General features: G+C 41.1%; 1 protein-coding gene and 1 long non-coding RNA gene across 2 annotated transcripts in view; one reads left to right on the top strand and one right to left on the bottom strand.

Moving 5' to 3' along the window:
- WDR7 (WD repeat domain 7) overlaps positions 1 to 27,692 on the top strand; it is a 345,923-nt gene that overhangs the window by 76,355 nt on the left and 241,876 nt on the right. The window contains exons 14-16 of the mRNA XM_029921300.1: positions 1,936 to 2,150; positions 24,612 to 25,381; positions 26,685 to 26,773. Coding sequence (XP_029777160.1) covers positions 1,936 to 2,150; positions 24,612 to 25,381; positions 26,685 to 26,773 — 1,074 coding nt within the window. The remainder of the gene's footprint in view (positions 1 to 1,935; positions 2,151 to 24,611; positions 25,382 to 26,684; positions 26,774 to 27,692) is intronic.
- On the bottom strand, positions 14,663 to 20,634 carry LOC115277265. The gene is made up of 2 exons (XR_003902335.1): positions 20,111 to 20,634; positions 14,663 to 14,947 (listed from the first exon to the last, which is right to left on the bottom strand). It is a non-coding gene; the product is annotated as an uncharacterized LOC115277265 (long non-coding RNA).

The raw sequence follows: 27,692 nt of genomic DNA, 5'->3' as shown, positions 1-27,692 counted from the left end.
GGTTGTGAATGTCAAGTGACTCTTTCAGCACATTCTCCGTTCATGTCCATCATCATTGTGCAGGTGCAGAGGAGGTGCAAAGTGGGATTCGGCCAATGTTGGAGTTTGCTTGGTTAGTACAAGGAGGCAAGATGATACAGAGCTGTGGTTATGAGGAAGGGCGATAGAATCTTACTTTATGGGATAGAGAGAAGTGAGAGACAGTGCAGCCGTGACCGGTTAATGAATTGTTGGAGTCAGTGCTGAACAAGGAATCATTGGATCAGAGGATTGAAGTAAAAAATGGGAGTTACTATCCGAGAGCAGCACTTTTGAAATTGGGATCATGTTGGGACTTATTTATTGGTAATGAGATTATAATATGACCATTGGCCGTGGTTGAGTGTAGGACAAAATTTATTGGGGTAGAGGAACTCACAGAGCCAAGAGATGAGGCTGTGCGGAAGAATCATATGTGCTGGTAATTTTAAGCATTTTTGAACGTTGAAGTCTTGTTAGAATATATACACTCTCCGTTTCATAAAAACGCAAAAAAGTTTCTGGTGACAATTCTTTCTTATGCTTTGCCTTTCAAAATATATTGGTAAAGGCTCAGTGAATTGGTTAGTAAAATACTGATTTTTGTTAATACTAGAATACCAAGAATTAATTCCAGGACTGCTCTTGGAAAGGGGACAGTGAGTCAGAAGTTAAGCCCTTTAGGGAAGGAGGGGCAAACTTAAATGGCATGCATATAAATACTCAACATTGGGAATAGAATCTGTGCTTGGATGCTTGGGTACCAGCTCCAAAACATAGTAGAAATCTTGTATTTTGCTGACATTTAAGTTTCTGGTGGTCGCTATGGTTATTTTTCAAAATTGATTTGTCTCTTTTAGAAGACTCCAGAGGAATGCGCAGTGAATCAAAATAAACTTCATCATCATTTCACTGTCCTTATTATAATCTCCAGAAGATCATATACAAATCCAAGCAATGACCCCCTTGTCTGCCTGGTGTGATGCTGTACACTGTACGGAACGGCACAGAAAAGCTGTCTGCTTGATAGGATGCAGTTGTGCTCTAACTGGACACAAAGTGCACACGGGGAGATGAGTGGGAAGAATGGCCAGATGGAGGAGTGGTTACAAGTTGGGGTAGTAGTTATTTTCACAGCCACACAGAGAAACATTTGATTGGGTGTGAGCAATAAGAGTCAAGGTATTTGCAGACAAAATGGGAAGTCGTAATTTTTTCCCTGTTTTGTGGATATTTCCTAAAGAGAAGTTCCAGGAAATATTAAAGTAAAAAAAAATGAGAAGAATAGCAAATTTTAGTTCTTTTGTTTAAAATTAATAGGGGCGCCTGGGTGGCTCAGTTGGTTAAGTGTCCTGACTTCGGCTTAGGTCATGATCTCACAGTTTGTGGGTTTGAGCCCTGCGTCGGGCTCTGTGCTGACAGCTAGCTCAGAGCCTGGAGCCTGTCTTCAGATCCTGTTGACTACTTCTCTCTCTGACCCTCCCCTGCTCATGCTGTGTGTGTGTGTCTCTCTCTCTCTCTCTCAAATAAAAACATTAAAAAGATTTTAAATTAGACAACCTTGGGAAAGCTGAAGTCATAGAAATGGATATTTGTAGTAGAGAAATGGCGTGGAGTATCAAGTTCATCTTGAAAGTAGGAAGACTGTGGAAAAAGCCTGGGGAGAGGTGCTAGGTTACTTCTTGGCTCTGAACTTGACTATATTGGGAAGTTGTGGTCAAGGCATTACAGGAGAAGGAATGGTTAGGGTAGTGCTGTGTGGAAGATCATGCGAGGAGGAAAGTACAAGAAAATGTTTCTGGGAAGCACCGATAAAATTATTCTCACAGAAAAATGTCTGTGCATTTTCTTTCCTTACAAAGCTATTCGAAGCGTTTATAGTGCTGTGCACTGATTGTGAACGTACACGTCTTCCAGGCGCGTTGGATCGCTGTGTGATGGGGATAACGGCCGTAGAGATCCTGAATGCCTGTGATGAGACCATTCCTGCTGCCGCCGACTCACTTAGCCACCCAGCCATCAACCTAAAACAGGCTATGACCCGGCGTAGTCTCGCTGCTCTTAAGAACATGGCCCATCACAAGCTGCAGACCCTTGCGACTAACCTCTTGGCGTCCGAGGCATCTGACAAAGTAAGTTTTGTGAGTGGCCCCCGTGTGCGGTCCCCCTACTCAACTTCACTTAGTAACACAGTTCTGGCAGGTCTTTGGGGATAACTTTTGCGAGAAGACATTGATGAGAGAGAGGCTTCTCATTTTGATTTAGGCCTACCCAGCGTTTTAGCGTATTTCACGTATTTGGCATTTTGAAAAACTAAGTTATTCTTACCATTTAAAATAGTTGAAAATGACTTTCATGTCTGAAATTAGAGCGGACCTTTTTCGTGTCGTCTGGTTTTGGTTTTCTGACAGTCTTCCTGTTGAAAGATTGAGCACTGACTGATATCTCTAGGAAGGGAAGAAACTCATGATTTAGGTCCGGTTAAGATGTTTCTAATTGTGGCTGCTCCTTTGTTTTAAAAGAGGCTCTGATTTTAGTGAGGTTGGGCCATTATAAGGATTTGAGAGGATACCTAGGGAGAGGTGTGGCCGAGTCGTACACGTGCCCGTGGTCAGCCAGACCCAAACTCGATCGCACCTTCCCTGCTGATACTCGCATTACGGCATCAGCTACTTCTTCAGTTAACAGGAGATTATCCTACATAAAAGAAGAACAATAATCCCAATTCACTAACTGGGTACTTGTCTCTAGTTTTGTAGAGGCCAGCCACTATTTGGTTTGTGGTATTTGTGTTCTGTGGTGCTGTTAGAACTCGCTGGTCCCTGGTGCCAAGGGCACCGGCATCCCCTCCGAGCCACAGCTTAAAATTCCAGGTGCATCTAAGTTATTCATTAGAATTGTTAGTGGGTAGCACAGATGCTGCTGTTTTCATTCTCTCTCATTCAGGATTGCTGGTTTTTTTTTTTTTTTTTATGGGTAGACATATAGATAAATAATGAACAGGTTGAAAGGCTCATCTAGGAACTTGAAAATTTGCCTGTGAATTAGCGCTCAGTGCTGATGACATATGAATCAGTATAGGTGGTTCCAGTGACCCGTTTCCTCTAGTAATTGGCCGTAATATTTGATCTTTCTGTTTTTCCCCAGAAATAAATGCTTTATTGGCTTTGTTGTATTATATGTTTCATAGATCACAATTGTGAAATCCTTCTGAGCTTGCTTTTACGCTCTCTGTCCTGTGCTGTGAAGTTTGAATAGGAATCACAGCCTAAATGCATTTTGCCATGCCTATAATTTCTTTCAAGAGATCACATAGATGTCCCTAGGAATTCAGAGTTCATAGCACACTGTCTAATGTTCTACATAATTTAAAATTCTGTGCCAATTTATAAAATAGTGTATGCAAGGGTGAGTATGTATATTATATAATTTTCAAATATAGTCTTTTTCTTGTCGGTATCCCCTAGAAGTAAAAATTTGGAAAAATAATTATGCGACTGAAAAAATTAAAGGAAAATAAGTGGTACAGTTAACATTTATGAATGGCTTTTGTAAGTGGTCATGGTCCATTATGTGATTTTTACAATCTTGTTTGTCCCTGTTTTAATAGCGCATTTTATAGTGCAATTAGTGATAAAAGCAGCAGATATCAGAGACACTACACTTATGTATTGTAAAATATATTGCTTGTGAACCTCCTCAGTCTTGTAGCAGTGGTAATTGTTGCCCGGCCTACAAGGAAAACAATTACAGAAGGGGGGAAAGGCTTAGGAAGCCGAGGCTGCAGGAGGGTAATCACTTTATGAAAAATGTATGTTGGCGGGACCATTAGGGATTTCTATAACTATTTTCTCATGTTGAAGTTGAGGCTCCTTCTGAGGGGACTATTTGAAGAGCCGCCCTCTGGATGGCTTTCTAATCTCAGGAGAAATAAAACCCACCCAAAGTTTAAAAAAACAAAACATAACTCAGAGCGTCTCGCTGGTGCAGGGTTGACTCTGGGATACGAGAACTCGTTTTATTCATGGGTCTCTCAAAGGAAAGTAAAACCTCGATGGGAATGCTCTGTAGAAAGAGTCCTACCTCTTTCTTGTCAGACTAATGTTGGCAGTTGGGCTGTTTGGAGTTACATGTACTGTATATTGCTAATTTTGTTAATTATGCCAGACATGTGGAGCCTCGCAGACAGAGATGGGGAATTCACTTTCCTCTGATTCTTTTCTTTCACTGGAAGATCAAGAGGTTGTTAAGTGAAATTATTCTTTAGGACTGCCTTGAAATTTTGCAAGATGTGTGTGTTCAAACCTCTCTGTGTTTCTCTTATGACATGTATCTTAGTTTCCCTTGCATTGTAGTAACTTAGAAGCTTCTCTGATTCTCCCCACTGAAATTCAGCCTTCTTGCAGGCAGGGATTGTGACTTACTTATCGCTGTTTCCGTCGTGACATCTGGTAGCAGCTGTGCAGTAAGCGCGTATTGAACTGGAAGATGTGTAGCCGGAAGTGCCGACAGCCTCGCCTCAGCCTCTTGGCGCTGGTCTTCGCCCTTCCCTCCTCGTTGATCGTCTCGGCTTGACAGTCAGATCTGTTCCTGTTCGTGTGGCCTTAGATGTGGACGCTCTATTAATCACCTTTGCCCCCTGTTCAGTTCCACATTCTCCCCTTCGGTTTTGGAGCAAGCTTGTCCAGGCATAACTCATTCCCACGCATCCTGTGAGGATGCCGGTTTCTTTTCCTTCTGGCTCTAGAGCAGGGTTGCTCAGCCTCAGCACTACTGACATTTTGGGCTGAATAACTCCTTTTTTTTTATTGTTTATTTTTAGGAGAGAGAGAGAGAGGGAGAGAGAGAGAACACACAAGTGGGGAGGGGGAGCGGGAAAAGGAGACAGAGAATCCAAAGCAGGCTCCATGCTGTCTGCACAGGGCCTGATGCAGGGCTCGACCTCACAGACTGTGAGATCATGACCTGAACCAAAATCGAGAGTCAGACGCTTCACCCACGGAGGTACCTAGGTGTCCCTGGATAATTCTGTATTGTGGTGGGCTGTCCTGTTTATTGTAGGATGTTGAGAATCAGTTTTCCTCTACCCATCACATGCCTGTAGCATCCTCCCATGCCCAGTGTGATAATCAAAAATGTTTTCAGTTATGGCCAAATGCCCCAGGTGGGGCAAGATTGCCTCTGGTTTAAAACCACCGCTCTGGAGAAAAATAGATTGAGAACTGGTAGAGATCCTGCATCCTATACCCCTTGTTTCTTTTCCTCTCAGCTTGCTTCTTTAATCCCTCTCCTCTGAGGATAGCAAATCCTTCCCCAGACTTCCCCTGTCTGCCCCCCTGTGGCAGAATTAGTTCTTAAGTTCTCTTTCTGCTCAAACCTTCCGGTTCAGACCTTTCCTTAAAACACTTTACTTTGTAAGGGGTGGGGTTTTTTTTCTTTATGTCCGTCTAATTAGATTTTGAGCTTCTTGAGGACTGGAGCTGAGTTTCTCATATTTTTATTTTCAGAGCTTTTATGAAATAGGTGAAGCATAGAAAACACACAGGAAATTTAGCGTGAAGTTAGTTTGGAGGTACAGATTGGAATCATCTTGTGGAATAAGGACTTACCTCAGTGGGCAGCAACATGATATTGAATAGTCTTAAGGTAGAGGTGGAGAGTATGGAAGATACTTGCTTATAGAGGAAATAAGAAGCAGTAGCTTCAAGTGGCTGCAGGGGTAAGGGCTGAGGGTTCCTTTGTTAGGAGCTCACTGAATGCTTTTGTTGGCAGAGGAGGCGGAGCCACATCAGAGGACATGATGTTGATAATAGAGGTAACTGGACAATTCACCCTGGCTACATGTGGTTTCCTTTTAGTTGGTAATGATGAAAGAGAGGGAGGTGAATATAACCAGTGGAGACCATTGGAAGAGGAGCTAGTGGAAGAGGAGAAAGGTAGGCTGTAGTATTTGTTAAAAGGAAGGAAGTGGTTTGCATACCTTGAAGGAGAGCCATCTTTATTTTAACGTCCCTAACACCCAGCGTAAGTCATGTATAGAGTAGGAGTTAGTAGATTTGCAAACTATAAATAGCTAGTAAATTGTAGATAGCACGTGGTGATATATGATGAATGCATAAATTAAAATATTAAGGAGATGATCTGAGCATATCAGGTGATCTTTTTTAAAAAGTTTTATTATTTTTGAGAGAGAGAACACACATATGTGAGCAAGCAGGGGACAGTCAGATTGAGAGAGAGAATCCTTTGAGATCATGCATGACCTGAGCTGAAATCAAGAGTTGGATGCTCAACTGATTGAGCCACCCAGGCACCAGTCAGGTGATCTCTTTGATGACCTTCCTCATTAAGCATTTGCCATAGACACTGGTCCTTGGTGGGGTGATCTTGGAGGATGCCTTGGGTCAGTGGGATTTTACTAGTGAAGCTAGAAAGCCTTTACTGCCATGAAATTCATTTTCTTAGGCCTAGTGTGTATAATTTTCTGTGTGGCACCTTTATATCTTAGGCATTGTGTACCAATCAGAGTCACCCTATTTATTTTGAAAAATCACGAGGTTAAAGAAATTGAAAAATGACCAGGATGATTTATCTTCTGTGTTACATTTCTCTCTCTGTTGTCTAATTAGTCAGAAGCCAGGAAAAAAGAAACACCCGCAAACAGGCTATATTTGCAAAGGTCAGTAGCTTTGTATTCTGTGTAACTTGGTGAGAGAATAGAATTTAGAAGTCAGATATAACCTACTGAGAACATGCTCTGTGTCTTTTGCTTACAAAATTCACTGTGAAAAAATTTACACTGATTGAATTGACTTTATGATTCATTGTGAAAAGGGCACCGTAAGGTACAGACAGCGACAAGCCACATGACGGTATATACAGGATACCAGGCCTTGTCTGGTGAATCATTTATGGCCTTAGGAAAATTCTTATGATATGTCTGACCTTTGAAGAATCAATTAAACTTGCTTAACATTCTGCTCCAAAACTTTAATGAATATTTTAATAGAAAATACGAATATTTTGATTGTATATTTATTATATATTTATAAGTATAAAGAAGTTTAGTTTTTTATTTTTTATTTATTTATTTATTTTTCCATAATATTTTATTGTCAAATTGTTTTCCATATCACACCCAGTGCTCTTTCCCTTAAGTGCCCTCCACCATCACCACCACCTCTTTTCCCCCCTCCCAGAAGTTTAGTTTTTTAAAATGTTTTTAGTGTTTATTTAATTTTGAGAGAGACACAGTGTGAGCTGGGGAGGGGCAGAGAGAGAGAGACACACACACACACATACAGAATCCAAAGCAGGCTCCAGGCTCTGAGCTGTCAGCACAGAGCCTGACGCGGGGCTTGAATGCACAAACTGTGAGATCATGACCTCAGCTGAAGTCGGCTGCTTAACCAACTGAGCCACCCAGGCTCCCCAGTTTTTGTTTGTTTTAAGTAGTTATTAGGATAATAATCTTTGTCTAGTCTTTAATAAAGTTAAGGACCCTGAGGGAGCTGTCTAATCTTAGGAAAACAAAGGAGTAAACGTCTATGACTGTAGGAGAAGAAACTTGAGTGAGTACCTGTGTGATGCGTGATTCCCTTTCATGGGGACAGTAATTAGAAACCAAGTGTGGATGCCGCACGCTCCTGGGGTGACATTGCACGCAGGCCCTCTCAGTAGAGCCAGATAATGTGTGTATGTTCACACACACACACGTCTGTGTTCCTCTATTTTCCCAAATATGTTGAATACCATCATTAACACTGTTATAAACACCAGAGTGTTTGTTGTACTGAATACTGTAACTCCTGAAGTCCTATAACTGTCTTCTCCAGCTTCAGAAACCCCCTACAATTTTCAGTGTCTCTGTCTTCCTCCACATCCCAATAAGCCCATTGTAAATGGAAAATCTCTTAAGTAAAAAATGCTTTCAATATGCCTAACCTACCAGAGACCATAGCTTGGCTCATCCGCCTTCACTGTGCTTGGGACACTTCCGTGAGCCTGCAGCTGGGCAAAGTCATCTCACACAAAGCTGATTTCTGATGGTGTTAAGTGTCTCCTGTGATGTATTGAGTACTGCACTGAAAGTGAAAAACACAACAGTGTGGGCACAGATGGTTCTCAGTGTGTCGGATGTTGACCCCCAGGCGCGCTGTTCTGCCTGCGAGCCAGGTTGCTGCCCCTGCCTGGCGTCAAGGGAGAGGCCACTGCCTGTCACTGGCCTGGGGTGAGTCCCACATTCAGGCTTCCAGGTGCAGTTTCTCCTGAATGCGTGTTGCTTTCAGTCCATTGTAAAGTCCAACAATCCTGAGGCAGGGGCCAGATGTATTTATTCGCTCAGTTCTGCCTCTGTGTTAAGGACTCCTGCGCGTCCCAGGTCTCTGTAAGTGTGCCACCCGGAAGCTTGTCACCCACGAAAGGAAGGAAGTCCATTTCTTTTTTATCCTTAACATTGTCCTCCTTTTCATCTCCTGCTTCTCTCAGGGTCTCAGGGTCTTACTGCTTGTGTTTATTCACTTTCAGTTTCTTTCAGTTGAGGGTTCGTTGCTGACATGATGTTTTGTTTCTAATTCTTTTTGAGTTCAGCCATTTCATTTCTGTTTTTTTTTAATGTTCATATGTTGTTGTTCAGCGTTGAATATCATTTAAAAAATATTCATCAGCTTGTTTAGAAACAGAACATTCATTTTTATCTGCTTTTTGAGCATGTCTATTTTTTTCTTTCTGGTTCTTAATTCTTTTTAGTTATAATAATTTGACCTATAATAATTACACCTCTTTTGTAAAAGAATTTTTCCTTTTGAGTGATTAATTCAGATCATTTTTCTTTTTTCTTTTTTTAAAAATTTTTTTATAGATTATTTAATTTTGAAACAGAGAGAGACAGAGCATGAGGTGGGGGAGGGAGAGAGAGAGAGAAGGAGACACAGAATCTGAAACAGGTTTTCTTTGACTTATGGAAGTGCCTAATACCAGATAGACCTGGTAAGCTGTTGGTGGGCTTTCTCCATCCACTTGAATTTTGGGACTTGTGGATATATTTTGTCAACTTGTTTTGTTGAAATGCTCTCACTGTTTGGGTTATTCTGTCTACTTGCTCTGTCACTCTCTATGTGAGGATTTGGAAAAATCTAGTAACTATGCTTCCATCAGTGCCATGATCTTTTCCAGAATCCCTTTGAGTTTCTGTATTCTTGATGTTAATTGTAAAATTCAATAATGAATTAGTTAAGGAGAAATTGTACTAAACATTCATTTTTAAATTCTACTTGTGTATTATTTGAATAGATGAGGCATATCCATGATCACATATATTGTCTCTATTCTGGACGGGTTGTGGGCTTTAATTTAAAGCTGTGTGTGTGAAAACATCCTTCACCTACTGGCAGGTGACAGAATCCTTCAGTCTGGAATTTTCCTCCTGTATTGACCCACCTTCTGCCCATATCCCGCGATCTCACAGCATAGTGGTTACATAGAATGACTGCAGACAATACAGTAAACAATCAGTGACTTTTTTTTGGGGGGGGGGCCACCAATTCCCTCTGTATTGTTTGTCAGTTGCTTTCTAAAAATTTCTAGAATGAAATGTTTTTAATGTGAAGGCTTTGGTAAAGAGACTCCTTCAGTAATAGGCTTAAATCTTTTTTTGGAACCATAAAAATAAAAGGAAAAGATTTAAAGTTATTGATTAGGCACAGGTATGTAGGTAAGGTGATGGGATCAATTTCTGAGTGTACATTATAACAATGCTATTATCACAAGCACCAGAAAGTACCAGAACGTCAGTGGAGTCCGGCCGCTCCATCACCCTCCTCCTTCCCTTTTTTCTCCTTCTCCATCCTTCCTCCACAATCCTGCCATCGTGTTATGTTAATCATTCAACGTTCTTACCTACGTTAAGAGTGGTTGACATTCCTTTCATGTATTTACGTCCTAATTCTGTTGTCGTCTCTTACTTTTTCCTCATCTTTACCTCCCTGTCATGGTAGTCCCACGTCCCACACACATAGGAAAGTGCAACGTATGTAGGTTGTGAGTGTGTGTGCGCCCATATACACTTGCATCACGCGTGTGTGTTTCATGGAGTCTGAAATGAACGCTTTGAACGTTTCTGACTCAGGTTATCTTTCCCCCAACTTTTTCTCCAGTTCGAGGGAAACAAGTTTTAAATTATTATGAATATATTGAAGGGATAAAACTAAACTCTCAAAGCTAACTAAATATTTAATTGAACTTACTATATTTTCTGGTGAGTACAGGATTTTTAGTTCTCTTCCCTTTTTAAGGATCCATAAATTAGACATGACTGGATTTACTGTGGTCACTGCATAACACTGTCAAATAATGATATACACAAGGGAGCTCCCCTTCCTGAAACTTAACAAGCCCTGTGGCTCGAGTACCTTACTGACCCTCTGCCTTGCACATAATAGGTGTTCGTGGATTTATGAATGGAATTCATAGGTCATATTAAATATAATTCATCATATTATTCTGAACCAAGGGAAAAAAAACCAGTCTTGTTCTATGATGGCTTTAAATTCACAACAGTTTTGTTTCTCCTTGGAAGTACATTAACAAACCACACTATCCCTGAGAAGAAATTTAGGTTGCTGAATGATGTCTGTGAGATACAGCGAAGGGGAAATTTCTTTTACCATCTCACATAATAAATCAAATGGCAGACTGCTGAGCAAATAGGAACAGTAGATAGATTTAACCCTGTGACCTGCTCAACAGCCAGATCTTTCCAGCCTTTGCATATGATGCTTTATATTTAACTCTTCCTTGGGAACTTGAAGGTATTTTGAAGTAATCTGATAGAAATATAAAGATTTGTAGCTAAGTCTTAATGTGTTAGTACCTTGGGTAAGAAATAATTTTTTCTAATATGCTTGAAATAGCTGTTCTTTATTAGACTATATAAAAGATTTTGAAACTTCTTGACTTTTATAGCCTCTGTTAGAAAATAATTGAATCAGTCTAGTTCAGTAAACATTTATTGACTACTAGCTACTGTGTTTGGCCCTGGAAAGCCAAAATGAATAAGACATGATATTTACCCTCAGGACATAGAAGCAGATAAATACGAGGCAGTGGACTGAGTGAGTTGGCTGAGAAATGCAGAAGGTGTGGCAGAGACCTGGACTAGCCTCAGGTGATCAGGACTGGCTTCTTGGAGGAGGAGACATGGCAGGATGAGTAGAATGTAGTCAGGTGATGGGTGGAGGTGAGTTACACTGTGGTCTAGGATAGCTGATGCAAAGGGGGAGGGGTGGATACCATGTGTGTTCAGCACCGATGGAGTATCAGAGAGAGGAGAGGCAGGAAGTGTGTGAAATGAGACTGGTCCATGCGTACCACGTGAAGGTGCTTAAACTTTATTTTTTACCTCAGTGGCTTTCACACTTAAAAAAAATTAGCGCTAGAATCCTTCCTTCAAAAAGAATTTTATATGAGAGCCAGAATGTACATCAGGTGTGGGGGGATCTAGAGGAGAGTTCAAATTCAAGAACTGATTGTGAATGATGTTTGCCAGGACCTAGTGATTCATGAGGTACAGGCCGTAAGTGGGGTTGACTCAGAGGTTTTCGGATTGGGTGGCTGAGTAGAAATGGGCTCTCTCACATGTGATATAGGACGTAGGAACCAGTTTTGTGGGGGATGATGATGAGGTGCTTTGTATATGAGATGGAGGGGTGTGGTGATGGGTCTGTAGTTGAGGAATCTCCGACCTATGCCCGGTCCTTAAAACCACGGAAGGCCATGCCACTCTTCAGAGGTAGCAAATGGGCAGAGATAGACTCTCGGGCTACTCACCTTATGGGGAGGAAGTGGGACCGATTCGGAGGAGTGGCGTGGAGCGTGCGGAGAACCGGGAGCGTGTGCTGACTTGCAGATTGAGGGGATCAAGACTCGTCAAAGGGGTAGAGAGTGATTAGGTTGTAGCAGATGCAGTTGATGTGTTGTATCTGAAGGACTGAAATGTGTTTGTCATTGAGGTCATCAGTACCTTTTTCCAGAAGGGTCTCCTTAGGATGTTGGGGGGCAGAAGCTGGGTTGCCGCGGGTTAAGGAGTGAATGGGAAGTGTGGAAACAGAAACAGTAAACATAGGATACTTTTGAAAAGTTTGGTAAAGGAAAGAGAAAGAATAGCTAGGGAAAAATGCAGGTTGGCGGTGGGAGGGGGGGATGTTTGTGGATTAGGGTTCTAGAGCCAGCAGAGAGAGGACCTTTCCAGATGAGGAGAAGAGGGGGAGGTGCTTGATGAAGCTAGGATCCCAGGGGGTGGGAGAATGGCGGATTGCAAAGGCAGAGGGAAGGAAGTTGGCTCTGACCTGGAGGAGGAAGACATTATTTTCTGACATTGAAGGGAGGGAAGAGAGGCCAGGTGTCTGGAGGGTGTTTGTTTCTGCACATAGTGGATGGGAGTGGAAGAGAACATTCCTAAAGCTTTCACGTTCCTCCAAGAAGTTACAGGTAAGACTGAGGGTGGGGGGAGGGAATGAGAACCTGGGTCAGGGCTTGATGAGAGAGACAGACGGGGGAATGAGAGGGGAAGCGAAGAAAGAGTAAGAGGATTCACTGTATTTGTACTTGTAACGGCTGTAACCAGCTGAAGTAAAAGGTACAGGAAAAAGTAGAAGGTAAATTTTTTCCTTGCTGCTGGACCGGAACTCTGTGACTCCACGGCTAAAGGGCACTGAGGGTAGTGGTAAGAGATGGATTGACGTGATTCACTGGAGGTTCTGGGCTTGTTAGGGAAGGAGTGGGAAGGAAGATGGGGCTGATAGTTTGGAAAAAATCTTGGAATCCAGGGACTGAATGCCTCTACGATAATGGTTCCCAAACTGTTGCAAATTGGAATCATCTGAGGATCTTTAAAAACCACTGGTGCCTGGCTCCCCCCACGGGCTTTCTGATGGAAGCGACGTGCGTGCAGCCCGAACATTCGGAGCGTTAACGTTCCCTGGCTGATTCTAAGGTGCAACATTGGGCGAACCGCCGTTCCAGAAGGTTGGAGAGCAGGTGTGGTGGAAGATTTGGAAGTAGGGAAGGTTGTGGTCAGTGTGGAGGTACTAACACTCAAGCTTTCGGAGGTAAGGACATAGTCAGCTGAAGGGAACTGCAGTCAACACAGCCCAGGAGTTGGGAGGGCAAGCGTGCTCTCCGTCTTTGGCACAGAAGACCCCGGAGCCCGCTCTCCTGGCCTAAGAGCTCTGAGAAGAGGGGGCAGTGCCGTCTGGCAGGCTGGTTGGGGAAATGGGATTGAGTGTCTGATGTAACAGTGAGACTCAAACATGTCTTATTCATGTCTTTGGGAAAATCACAGTGCAAATATTGTTGATGCAAATAAAAAACCCAAAACAAAGTGATGAAACTAATGGAAACTTGTTTAAAAGCAAGAAGAGGAGCAGTTGAACACCAGCACTTTCGATATGCTGGTATCAAAACCTCTTTTATGGGAAATTCCTATGTTCCTATGCAGTAGAATGTTTGTACCAGTGCTCTGTATGTCACGATTCTGTGACATCTAAATTCAATACTGACATTCCAGAATGCTTTAGTCCTAACTTCAAATTATAAATAGCAAAAAATAAAAATAGCACCTAGAGCATCATTAGCACGTATAACCACAGTTAACTCACTTTATCACTAAGTGATTCTACGTTTAACATTGTGTCATTTGCCCTCCGACTTTGAATCCTTCTATATCCATTAGGAGGCCCCTTGCCTACCTGGGGTTGCGGACCATAAGTTGAAAATCACTGACCTGTGCGGATGGTGAAATCTCTGAGAATGAAGGATGGCCAGCAGGGCTTTGAGCCAGTGACAGTGATTTTAAAATTAAAAAAAAAAAAAAAACAAAACAACTTTCAGATAGGACATTTGTAAGATGATTTATATGTGTGGTGTGAGGCCGTAAAATTAACCTTGGACAGAAATATATGAATCAGCCGGTCATCTCAGGGCGGCGGTTTATTGCCGTGTCCGAGGGTAGGAAGTGCAGTTGGTCTGTAGTGGTTGTGGTTGGGATTCTATACCGTGCTCTCAGTAGCCTGGAATAGACAAAGTACATCCAGAGATCTTTCCGTGGTCTTCCACACATCCCTGTCTTAGCTCGTGTGAAAATACCTATTTTTCGTAGTTATACTTCACACCTGGAAGCAAGTAGTGAAGGTGGTATTTTCTCAGGGCAGTGGATGTGTGTGAAGGAAAAAGGCAGAAGCAAGAAAGGCAAAGACAAAAGGAAGGGATTTTCTGAGTAAATCAGGGTTTTAGCTGTCCACAGTGTGATGTTGCTCGGTGTTCTCCAGTCTGTACTTTAATAAATGTGGTACCTGCTAGTTGCTGGGCCTGGATGCCCGTGCGTCCCTCGCCCCTGTTCCCTGCCTTCCCCTGGCTCGCTCCCAGCACAGTCACCAGCCTCCCTTCTGTGACCATTGTCCCCGCAGAGGCTCCTTCAGTTTTCAGGGGATGCTGTCCGAGTCTAGTGGTCACTTGTGCCTTCTCTGATCCACTTGTGTTCCTGTTTCTTTCTTGGTACTAATTCTCTTGTAGCAGTACACGGAAATAAGGAGATATATCTGTTTACATGTCTGTTTCTGCGCATCAGGGTTTGTTAACTTCAACACTGTTGACATTCGGGGCTGGGCAATTCTTTATTCTGGGGGCTGTGTCGTACGATGTGGTTGTTTAAGCAGCATCCTGAGCTTCTACCCACTAAGATGCCATTAGCACCCTCTCCCGGTTGCGACTCTCAGTGATGCCTCCAGACGTTGCCAAGTGTCCCTTGAGGATGAGGAGTAAGTCACCTCTGGCTGGAGGCTGCTGCTCTGTGTCAGACTGAAAGCTCCTCAAAGGGCTGTTCGATATTCCTCCTTGTATTTCCAGGGCCTGCCACAAACCGTCCATTGAATCCCTGTGAATAACCCAGACTTTAAGGTCAATTCATATGGAGTTCAATTCAGATGGAGTGGATTCACACACACCCCCCCGCCCCATCTCTAAAATCTCTGTAGAACGAATGCTGGGAATCAGCCCTTGATATTTACAAGCAAATGCCTGGCAGACGCTAGAGGACCCTGACTTCTTCCTCTGTCTTAACCGTTGATTAGCTACGTGACATATGTGACTGACTGGCTTACCTCTTAGCTTCCATTTGTTTTCAGCTTTAAAGTGGGGGTAATAAGGTTGTAATGAAGTCAAATGGGCCATGTGTTTTAACACATTTATCACAATAGGTATTCACACACTAGTTTAACGATCTTGATTGAGTGGTTGATTTCATGCGTTCAGCACACCTGGAGTGGGCACCATAGGCTGGGCCCTGAGCTAGGGCAGCCGGAGAGGACACGAATCACGTCCACACCCAGCGGGTCCTCGCGTCGAGTCCCTGCTCTGATGAGGGAGGCGTGTGCGCGGTTCATTACGGTGAACTTCATGTTACCTAAGGTGTGAACCCAGTGGGAGAGCGTCCTCGGGGGAGGACTGGCCTGGCGAGGTGTTGGGAAGAACATCTTCCCTGGAGAGAGTCATTCCTGGAGGGGTTTGGTGTCGGGAGGCCGAGTGGAAAAGCATCCCTGCAGAGGGGACACTGTGGGCCGCTAACGGGCGGAGAAGGGGAGGTGCGTGCCGAGGCCTGCAACGGTGGGAGAGAAGGGTTAAGGATCTACTATTTGCTGTGAGCATTTCTAAAATTTGGGATTGCTCACCACTGTGGCCCTGGGTGGATGAAAGCTGTTTTCTTGTCTCCTGTTCGTTTTACCCTTATTCATCCTAGGTATTTTTCCTCAGCCAGTTGGCTTCCCAGAATACCCTCTTATTTCCATTCATTCACAAGTGTGTTAAGGGTTTGGAATACCCAGGAGGATGTGTTAGGCCCGGAGCACTTTTTCTTTTTTAAACAGGTTTTTTTTTTTCTTTTTAACAGTTAATTTAATTGTCTTAGACTTTTCACATGTGTCTTTAACATTCATTTGAGATCAGATGAGCTGGGTTTTATTAGCCCTGTTTTACCAGTGAAAAGAATACTGTTTTGTTACCTGTTTGCTGTTTGCAGCATCTCTCTGTTGTTTAGAAGACAGAAGAATCAATACAAGTGGCATTAAGTGATTCATATAGAGGCTTGTCTAATGGGGGCTTGGGGTACCCTGGTGCCCAGGACTCCTGGTCTTGTGACTTTGGTTACTTGGCCCTGTGGGAACAGTTACAACTCAATCTGTTTTATGTTGTCGAACCTTAAAGTGTTAATCTTCTAATCTCCTAATACGAATACCATTTGGACATTATTATTATTATTCAAACATTATCCAGGCTGTAGAAATACCTTTAGAAGGTATTTTCTCTGTAAGAGGCATGATCTAAGTGTTTATATTTAATACTTAACTTTTGAGTAATTTAGTTTATGTCATGTGAAATAAATTATTGTTTAGTATCAAACCTTAAAATGTCTCAGGAGGTTAAATATCCCTTTTGGTTTGTGCTTATTAATATACTTGTCAGTGAAAACACATGGCACATGAACACTTGTTAATGAAAACAAAATGACATCAGCCGAGTATATTGTCATCCATGCCTTGTCATAAATTCCTCTATCGAGAGTCAAATATTTAAGGTAGTGTATTAATTATAACAGGTTCTCTGAGAAAGAACTGTTGCCGTTAGTATAAGTGACAACAATGTGGCAGCAGAGGGCGCCAAATACCCATCTCAGTCCGACCACATTTTCTTAGTCCTTTCCACTCCCTCGCTCACTACCTTTTTCCTAATACAGTTGACCCTTGAGCGGCAAGTGTCCATTTATATGTGGGGTTTTTTCAATACATACAGCATAGTACTGTACATGTATTTTCTCTGATGATTTTTCTTCTAGCTTTATTGTAAGAATATACTATATAATACACATGACCTACAATATTTGTTCATCCACTGTTTACATTGTCAGTAATGGTCAACAATAGGCTATTAGTAGTTACATTTTGGGGGAGGCAAAGTTGCACTTAGATTTTCTCCTGCTGCAGGGAGGAGGGGGCTGAGTGCCGCTCACCTCCATATTGTTCAAGGATCAACTGTACTTAAAATCATTAACATTGAAACCATAGATCTTATTGGGAAGTCATGGGATTCTCCCTTAGCTAAATTTAGAACATTTTTAAAGCACATTAAGGCATCATTGTGTTTTTATTCATTGGATCTTTTGCATTTAACATTGTGCCTCAGAATTTTCAGTGGTTCTTTTAAAATTCTTTATGTCCTATTCATAATCAAGAATAATTTTTTTAAGTTTATTTTGAGTAGGAGGCAGAGAGAGAATCCCACATGTCAGCATGAAGCCCCACGTGGGGCTTGAACTTCTGAACCATGAGATCATGACCCCAGCCAAAATCAAGAGTTGGACAGTCACCTGCCTGAGCCACCCAGGCTCCCCTGAAATTTTTATTTTTTAATTTTTCCTACCAAAATATTCTTAGGTAATAAATAGCTTCTTTATATTGTATTTATGAAATTGAAAATTATTTAGGACATGCATTAGAGATGACATATAAGCATTTTGTAAAATATTAATATTTGCCAAATACATATTTTTCCTATGTTCTGTTTTAGGACTGAGTGTTGATATTTATAGAAATGTGTGTGAATATGTTAAATATGTAACATTTCCTGGCCCTCGTATCCTCGATCTCTGGTTCCAAGGGGATTCAGTTTTTTTTTTAAATCATTTATTCTTTTGCTTTGCACATAAGCATCAAAATCAGCTGGTGTTTAATGCTCACTGGCATTAGTCAACTTTATATTCAGGTAGAAATCTGGATTATTTTGTATTCCAGATTGGACTCCATTTTTTTTTTCAGAAAAAATAATAAATTATTTTACTAGGTAGCTTTAGAAATAGTCCTGAAAACTGTGGTGTTAAAAAATGGTTCAGAAGTAAGTAAGGTTTTAAATCAGAACTATTGACGTGAATGAATGGTGCAAGGGGAAAGTTATTGCCCATGTTCTAAATGTCTGGATAAAAGAACAGCTGCTCAAAATACCATTATAACGTTGGTTTGGGGAGAGGGCTACCAGATGTGTCAGCAGACATGATTTAACCTAGCATGTATTCAAATCTAGAATTATGACAGTGTTAGATAACAAAGAGACATCACCGTTTTCTCCTCTGCGGATTGTAAGTTGTTTTCTTGTGTCGCGGGAGCAGGGGTGGGGGGTGGGGTGCTGTTCATGGTGTGCACATGTGCGCATGTGCTGAAAATGATCAGGATCAATCTCCTGATCATAGTTTTGTCATTTTCCTTGGGTTTTTCGCTAGAGATACAGTTTTACCTGCTACTCTTAATGTGATTACCACAGGTTCTGTTTTGGTGATGAGCCAGGAGTCCGGTATTTTTTTCCTATTACTGCGTCTCCGTAATATTTTAAGTCAGTTTCTTTAATACTCGAAGTGGGTAAATATGTATTTTTTTTCCTGTCCAGAAAGCATAACATTGTAATAGGCTTAGCACTTACAATGAAAATGTCAAATATATCTGTTTCACTAGCTTTTTAAGTTATGTTGTGTGTATGTATTTTGTATTTACCACTGAGTTTTACTAGCAACTTTGAGACCATTTCATTTGTATATACTTTACTATTTAGCTTTTCTTGTTGCCCCTTTTCAGGTAAGGTTTGAAATTATTGTCTTGAGTACAAAGGCTTTATTTTCTTTCAAGCATCTTGCATATAATAGAAACTGCACAAATATTTGTGGAATTTAATCTTCTGCCGTGATAACGTAAAAGTGGATTGCGAGCTGACATTTCAAGTGTTCTCAATAAAGGCGGCAGGCAGAGCATGCGTACTACCGGTCCCGTTAAGGAGTTTCCAGGATCCGGCAGCCTGGGTGGGAACCTGGGAAAGGACTGTGGGATGGCTGGAATGAATTACTTTGCTCTCCATACATGCATATCATATTAAGCCAAGGGACCCTTGGAGTTGCATAGATGTTTCTGTTCATTTTCCTTCAGCTAATCTTCGTGTGACATATTAGAATATCAGACATTTCTGCGGTCAGCTCCTCCATCTCTAGGCACTTAGCTAAGTCTCACCCTCACAATCTTGCTGGGCTTCCATATTTCATTGTAATAAGCCTTTAAGTCTTTAAAATCCGATGTCAGGTATTACAGGTCATATGCAGGACTTAGGGGATGAGTCATTTTCTCCTTCTTTCCTTCCGTCTCCCTCTGTTCCCCTCTGCTTTTATTGCTTTCTCCTTTTACCCTCTTCTTCTGACCGTGGATTACTCTGAGGTATGGGTTTTGTGACAATGACACAGTCGGCAGCACGGAGAGGTTGTGATAAGAGGAGATGATACGGTCACATCCAGGTGTCATGGTGCCAGACGCTAGGTAACCGTCCAGCGGTGCGCGCACACGGGCCGGCTGCCGGCACACCTCCCGGAGTGAGGCGGTGCTGGGGCGCTGAGAGGGCGCCCAGGTGGCTGGCATCAGAGAGAGAAGTTAAAAGCTCACCTGAGGTCCTCACTCTTGCCGTCTTTTCTCTTCGAGCCAGTCTTGCTGCCTCAGTAATTTCTGCAGCAAACATGTTTGAATTTTTATTCTTTGATAGTAATGATCTCTCTTTCTCCCATTTTGTATTTTGAATGTTATAGATCTTTACTGGAAAGGCAGCATTTACTAATGTACTGTGGTAGGCTTTTGGGGTTACCTGACGTTGTTACTACCAATTCCCTCATATATCATGTCATGTCTGTCTAACTAATGTTAATATAAGATGATATTTTACCTTTTCCCCTGATTAATTGAACCCTAATGCCTAGCATAGCACCTGGGCCATAAGCAACAACTTAGTAGCTATGAGTATTAATAATAATTTTTATATCAGTAATATAGTGGGCATAACGTATCACAAATAACTTTGTCATTCAAATTCATGTCAGTAGGTACAGAGCATTAAGCGCGGCGTTTGACGCGACACGCAGCGTTTGAAAAACAAGGACGAAGTCCGGTGGTGTGAGGAATGAAAGGGTGACGCGCCCACTCCCCACCCAGCCTGGCCCCACTACTGCATGCTCTGTGCTGCATACCTTCATCTTCCCTCAGCTGCTTGCCTTCCGTCTCCTCCCAATTCCCATTCATGACTCTGATCTCGCTTCTTTTTAGCCAACGTTGCTGGTGGATGAACATTCATAAAATCAAATTTGGTAATGCTACTAGTCGACTCTTTTAAAGGCTTTAGATGATAGTTCTCCAACTTTACTGCATCAAGTTTTCTGGGGTTCTCGTTAGGTTCCCATCCATTCTGGTCCATTCATACTGATGCAGGCCTGGTATCCGGCCTGGGAACTTGCATTTCAACAAGCAATTCCGATGATTCTGAGAGAAGCACTGCTCTAATGACTTCTGAGGCTAAAGATCAAGTTCAGCAGCCTCAGTGTGAACCTCTGAGCTCTCAGTGAACCATTCCTTGCCTTCTTGGTCTTGGTCATCTGGGGCCTCATCAGTGTCCTTCCTGTGATGTGTCCTGCCCTTGTCCTTTGTTACATTTTGCCATCTTTCTGCCCTTTCATGTAGCTCAAGCCACCCCTTTGGAGAGGCTCTCTCTGGGCACCCAGGGCGGAGTTGGTATTTCTCTGTTGTCCCTTATCCTACCTTGCAGTCCCCTTTCTTTATGGCACCATTCTTAACTATGTTGTCATAGTGTCTTTACATGCCATGATTGAACTGTGAGGTTTGTTTCGTCACCACAAAATCCTCTTTCTTGTCTTTGTATCGCCTGTGTCTTACACAAACATAGGCAAATGCATAATGAATGAATTAAATACAAGACTGAAATGGAGAAAGTCTTGATTTTTTATTAAAATTTTTTGTAACGTTTATTCATTTTTGAGAGATGGAGAGAGAAAGAGCATGAGTGGGGGAGGGACAGAGAGAGAGGGAGACACAGAATCTGAAACAGGCTCCAGGCTCTGAGCTGTCAGCACAGAGCCCAACATGGGGCTTGAACCCACGGACCATGAGATCATGGCCTGAGCCACTGTTGGACGCGTAACTGACTGAGGCACCCAGGTGCCCCAAAGAAAGTCTTGATTTTTGTAATTCATATTTTATGTAATATAAATTTATATTACTTATGCTTTGTAGGTTCTTAAGCTGTGATGTAGAAGTAATATTTATTTTCTACCTTCCTTTGAACGTTATTCAGTTCAGAACAGAGGTTTAAACAAAGGAGGCAGAACTAGTAACAATTATGGAAATAATTTTTGGAAGAGCAGCCACTTGAGACTTTTTAAAATATTTTTTTAAATGAAGGTATCATTGACATACAACATTAGTTTCATGTTTACACTGTGATGATTCGATATTTGTATATATTGTGAAATGATCACCACAGTAGTCAGCATCTGGGAAATACTTCTTCTTGCAGGATGGGTAAAGTAGGACTTGAGGGGTTGGGGGAGAATGAGAAAGGAGCGCCATCCTGGCATGTGCAGTGCAGAGGCACGACTGCGTGACACTGCATGGTTCTGGAAGGCACACGTGGCTTAACTGGGCTGTGGTAGAAGATACAGGGGCTGTGGTTAGTGATGAAATTGGAGGAGCAGGCAGTCATATATTTTGGAGGGTGTTTTGTGCTTTGCAGAGAAGTTTCTGCTTTGCAAAGATTATAATGTTAGATTATAAAATACTGCTGAAGCCTTTTCAGCTAGAAAGAAACATAGTCAGATGGGAGAAAAATTGAGAAAGAAGAAAGACCAGTTAAGTGGATTTGTTATAATTTTATGATAAAAGAGTAGATTAACAGTTTAAAATAATCTTACAAATTTTTATAATGTTATTTGTTCATTCTGCCAGGTACTCTGGTTAGGCTACATAAAATGAGTAAGGCATAGTTCCCGTACAGTAAAGGAAAGTGTAAATATATAAAATAATTATATTGATATAGCCAAGAAGTACACATTTATGATGTATAGTAGATATATAATGTTATGGGAGCTGAATTCATTGAGTACTGACTTTCCTTGGGAGAATTAGGGGCTTGGTGGAAGAGAAGGGATTAGACCAGAACAAAGAAGAATATTTTGAGCAAAGGAATAAATAAAAGGATTCGTGGGGGAGGGGCCGTGGTTATGATGCTAGAGTCTATTTGTTAGAGCTGGAAAAGTACTCAGTATCAAATGTAATGGGCCTCGAATATTGTGCTGAAGGATTTCATAGTTTATCCTAAAGCTTTATTTTCTAATTATGAAAATAATGTATATTGACTATATACTGTTTAAGAAATATAGAAAAATATATAGAAAAATTATTTCATAATTCCATCACAAGATGTTATTACTAACATTTTCATGTATTTCTTCCCAGTGTTTCTCACCATGCTCAAATCTATACTTACGCATTAAAGAAATGAAATCAGGGGCAGTTGGGTGGCTCAGTCGTTACGTCCACCTCTTGATTTCAGCTCAGGTCATGATCCCAGGCATTGAGCCCCCTGTCAGGCTCCGTGCTGAGCCTGGAGCCTGCTTGAGATTTTCTGTCTCTCTTTCTCTGTCTCTCTCCCACTCATTCGTGCTCGCTCTCTCTCTCTCTCTCTCTCTCAAAATACATAAATTAAAAAAAAAATGGAATCAGAACCATACTGTGTGTATGTGTGTGTGTGTATAATTTTATCTCACTTAAAATTGGAACAGGAAATTTTGTCCTGTGGTTAAATGTGCCCAGAACCTTGATTTGTAGTGATTACAGTATTTATTCTATTATATGGCTACACTTAAATTATTTACCTGTTTTCTTATTGTTAGATTATTTCGGTTTCAGTTTAAAATAATGGCTACCATTTCACTGAGCTTCGTTGTCGATCAATCCCTGTCTGTATTTCTGACTATGTAGATCAGGTCCTAGAAATAACTGCACTGGATCAGTCTAAAGGGCTTGTGATGTATTTCGCCACATTGCTCTTCTAGAAAGTGCCTGTTTAAATTCACGCCTGCAGTGTGTGGGTTTGGCTTTACTGTGCTCCTACCTAAGTAGTTTTTAGTGCTTACTGTGCTAAATTTAATTTCATAAACGGTGTCTTGTAGTTATTTTAACTGTTATTTCTCTTATTTCCCTGACAACTAGTTTGAGCTCGTTTTCCCTCTAGTTATTGACTCTGTTTCTTCCACTGAAAGTTGTCCTTGATCTTTATCGTATCCCCCCTGTTATTTGGGCTTTAGTATTTTTCTTGCTAATTTTAAGAAATATTTGTATAGAATGTAACTCTGTCCATCTTATGTTTGGCACACTTTCCTATTTCTTGTCTTTTGCTTTTATAGTAGTGAATTTTAAATTTAAGTATGTTTAGAAAACCCTTTCTCATCTTGAGATCAGATCTATTCATCTATATTTTGACTTAGTTTTTAATCTGTCTTTTCCATTTCTCTTCATAACCCATGATAGTGCAGCTTTCTGACTGAAGAGTGATGTGATTGGATTTGTGCTTCAGAAAGAAGTGTTGTGCCTCCAGGGAGATAGATTGGAGTCACGAGAGCCTAGGGGCCGTGAACCCCGCTGAGAGGAGAAGCTGAGGGTCTGGATGTGGGGACACAATGGGGGAGGAATGATTCTCCACTGATGGTCTGGGAGGCGCCGCGGGTCCTGTGTCAGGCTGGACATCAGCACATATTGAATAGGAGGCGCTGTGGGACAGACAGCTAGATACAAGCAGTTGCAATTAGAGGATTAAAACTCCAGGAGGCTGGTCTGGCTGGTGATGGAAATTAGGGCGCCACCTGCATACAAGTGCCAGTCCTAACGTGAATGTGGAAGCAGGGAGTTTTCAAGGCCGCTGACTGAGAAGGGTGGTCAGAATTAGAAGGCTCACCCGGAAGGTGTTCTCCAGGATGCTGGGAGAGGTGGCTTTTTATTTTTGTTATTTCTGCTTTCTCTCTTATTCAGCGGGAAAAAATAACAAGGAGCAGAAGGAGGAGCGGGACTGAGAGTTGCCTTGGACTAGCCTGCTACTTGCCATGTATTTGGCTGAAGGGGGCGGATGGGGGCTGGGGGGAGCGATCAGTCGAGGAGCGGCATGGTCACAAGATAGCCCTTTCTGTTAGAGTCTGAGTAGAGTAGACTTGAGCCCTTTGTTGAGGGAGAAGAATCTGTGAACAAGGAGCGTATGAAGGTGAAGTAGAAAAAGGTGGAATTTGATGGTACAGCAACTCAAAGGGGTGAGGAGCCATGCGTGATAAGTGGGCTCTCCTTTCAGGTGGACCAGTATTCATTCCCAGAGATAGAATTTGCATAGAAGTTATTGAAACTATTTTTAATCTGTTCTTCGAGTAAAAAAAAAATCCCTGCTTCAATGGACAAAATTTTCTTGTTTTAAAAATGGATAGTTTTATAATTATTTCAGCATAAAGTTCTCATATAAGTTCATATCTTTTACATGCTGCTGATTGGCAAAGTTCGTGTGTTACTTTTAATGATAGAGGTACCCAAAAAGATGGCTCAATAAGCCTTCGAATTCCTCTATTTATTATTCATTAATGAATGCATGAAATTAAACACTTTATATTGTAACCATTTTTTAAAAAATGTTTATTGCAGGGAAATTTACCTAAATATTCTCATAACTCCCTGATGGTTCAAGCAATAAAGACAAACCTAACAGACCCGGACATACACGTGCTTTTCTTTGATGTGGAAGCGCTGATTATTCAACTCTTGACTGAAGAAGCCTCTAGGCCGAATACCGCGCTTATTTCCCCAGAGAATTTGCAAAAAGCATCTGGCAGCTCAGACAAAGGGGGCTCTTTTCTAACTGGAAAACGAGCAGCAGTTCTCTTCCAACAAGTGAAAGAAACTATCAAAGAGAACATAAAGGAGCATCTCCTCGATGATGAAGATGAGGATGAGGAGATGATGAGGCAGAGGAGGGAAGAAAGCGATCCAGAATATCGGGCCAGCAAATCCAAGCCATTGACCCTGTTAGAATATAATTTGACGATGGACACTGCAAAATTGTTCATGTCCTGTCTTCACGCCTGGGGTTTAAACGAAGTTCTGGATGAAGTCTGTCTCGATCGTCTTGGAATGCTGAAACCCCATTGCACAGTCTCTTTTGGTCTCCTGTCGCGAGGGGGTCATATGTCACTGATGCTTCCTGGTTATAATCAGCCTGCTTGTAAACTATCACATGGGAAAGTGGAAGCGGGAAGGAAGCTGCCAGCAACCGAGGGCGCAGGAAAGGGAACCTACGGAGTGTCCCGAGCCGTCACCACGCAGCATCTCCTGTCTATCATATCTTTGGCAAACACGTTAATGAGTATGACCAACGCAACTTTTATTGGTGATCATATGAAGAAGGGTCCTACCAGGTGTGACCATGATAGTCTGATTTTATTATCACATTTCCAAAAAAACACAAACTTTTATTTTTCTCACTGTTTGTTTTTATCTTTTTTTTGGCTCTGCCCACCTTAGCATTTTCATGTCATATCAGTGTTTCCCCTTTAAATTATAAAACACAACATGCATGCTTTAGAGCATGAAAAAAATCACACAGTTAAACCTTCACTCAGCTGTACGACATAGCTATTCAAAAAAATTTTTGGAATGAGGGAGTAGGTATCAGTTAAGCTTTCATAAATGAACTCTAGACTAGCTCTTTGGTAAATAATCTCAGAATTGTATCTACTTAAAGTTTGAACTGATATTTAATTCAAGATGTGTATTTGATTGAAATGCTGCTTCTCTTTGTGACATCTAAAATGAATGATAGGTGTTCAGTAATTGGCATCAGAATTTGGTGAGAAGTATAGTCAGAATTTTTCAATTGGAAAAGAGAAATCAACTCTTAATTGTAGGAGAGTATTATTTTAGTATTTCAGGAATGCCTAACCTGATTTGCTATTACCTATTTTCCAGAAGTCATGAAGACAGCTTTGAAACTAGTTTTTTACTTTATTGAGAGTTGATCATATTGAGAAATTTTTAAAAATCAAATACTTAAGTGGTGCTTACCTTGTAACTGGTTCTATTGTAAGTACTGTCTAGATACTGTCTCATTAATGCTCTTAACCTGGCAAGGTAGGTACTTTTATAATCCTTTTACTACAGATGAGAAAACTGAGACTCAATGAGGTCAAGTAATGTGTCCAAGGTCATACAAGTAGTTAAGTGGTAGAGCTGGAATTCAAAATGAGACAGACAGCCTCTGGAGTCCAAGATTTCTCTTGCCTTGCTTCCTTTTTCAGATTTTAAGGATGAATTTAAACTCAAAGTATTGATTGTTCCATGAATTCATTTGGACCAGTGATAGAGGGAAGGCTGAAATCTCAGTATGTTAATACCGAAGACTGAAGGACTAATTACGATATGCATTTGTCAGTGGTAGCACATTAAACTAATCATAAATATTCCTTAAGCTAGCATAAGACATAAATTGTAGTTGTAAAGCTTTTACCTGCTATTTGCTAATCATTTAATATATTAAAATTTGAAATGGAAAATGTTAATAGGTACAAAACGGGAAGTTTTTTTTGAACAGTAAATTGAAAATGTTCTGTATATATTTGTTTTGCAATTCATTTGGGACTAGGAAGTTTAATAGTTTAAATGGTTTCAGAAATATGAAAATATGAAAATATATATGCATATATTTTCTTCTTCTTTTTAAAGGCCACCTCGACCAAGCACCCCAGACCTTTCTAAGGCAAGGGGTTCCCCTCCAACTTCCAGTAATATTGTGCAAGGACAGATTAAACAAGGTAAAATTTAAATCTTATTAAGTAATTGACCTGACATTTCAGCTGTAGAAACTCAGGAGGCATAGCTAATGTATAATCATAACATTTTGTTTGTCTCACATTGTTAAAAGAGAGAAAAGTTGTTATATTCCAGATGTAAATGTGGATAATTAAGATGTCAGTTAAAAATAAATCAGGTTTATTTAGAAATTGATAAATGAGCGTATTTCACATAATTTTATTGCACTATCTTTGACCTAATTTTTACGCATCAGGGGCACCTTAACTTGACAACACTAGTGTGTTAATTGTGTATGCTCAGTTTAAAAGTGATACCTATTTTTAGATTACATTTAGAAATGTTTAAAGTCACATTTTCATACTGTAGCTCTTCTGCTATTTGCCAGTAGTTCATGCCTTGTAATCCACAAGTGGAAATCCTTTCTTTGTTATTATATACCTTAACTTTTGTCTATTGCTTTCTTTTTCATTAGGAGGTAGAAGTGAACGTTGAATTTCTCTTCCATTATTATCCTTTATATTCATTTTAAGAGTAGTAAATGAGGCAACCAGAGATGGGGGTCAGGTCTGCTTAGAGAGCGTCCCTTCAGGCTCAAAGATAGTGCTGGCTCTCTCAGAATGTGCTAGAAATGAAGAGGTGAGCAAGAGATGGGATGCTGAAGGTTCTGCTTGTAAATGCTGACTTTCAGGACCTTCTTTTTTCCACAGGTTTTGTTTTGTTTTAGGTTTTAAAGAGTCAGTGAATAGTTCTACAAGATTTGTTAGATAAACAATAGGCCTCCAACTTTTGATCTACAATTTTTCCCTTCCCTAGGACAAGTACATTTTTTCTCGCTTAGCTTATTATTTGGTATTTACTGTTTTTAAATATATGCTTGATATTTGGTTTTAGGCACTTATCTGACTTTTCAATATTGAA

Source organism: Suricata suricatta, chromosome 14, assembly GCF_006229205.1.
Source record: "Suricata suricatta isolate VVHF042 chromosome 14, meerkat_22Aug2017_6uvM2_HiC, whole genome shotgun sequence".
Lineage (NCBI taxonomy): Eukaryota > Metazoa > Chordata > Mammalia > Carnivora > Herpestidae > Suricata > Suricata suricatta.
This window is presented reverse-complemented; position numbering and strand designations above follow the sequence as displayed.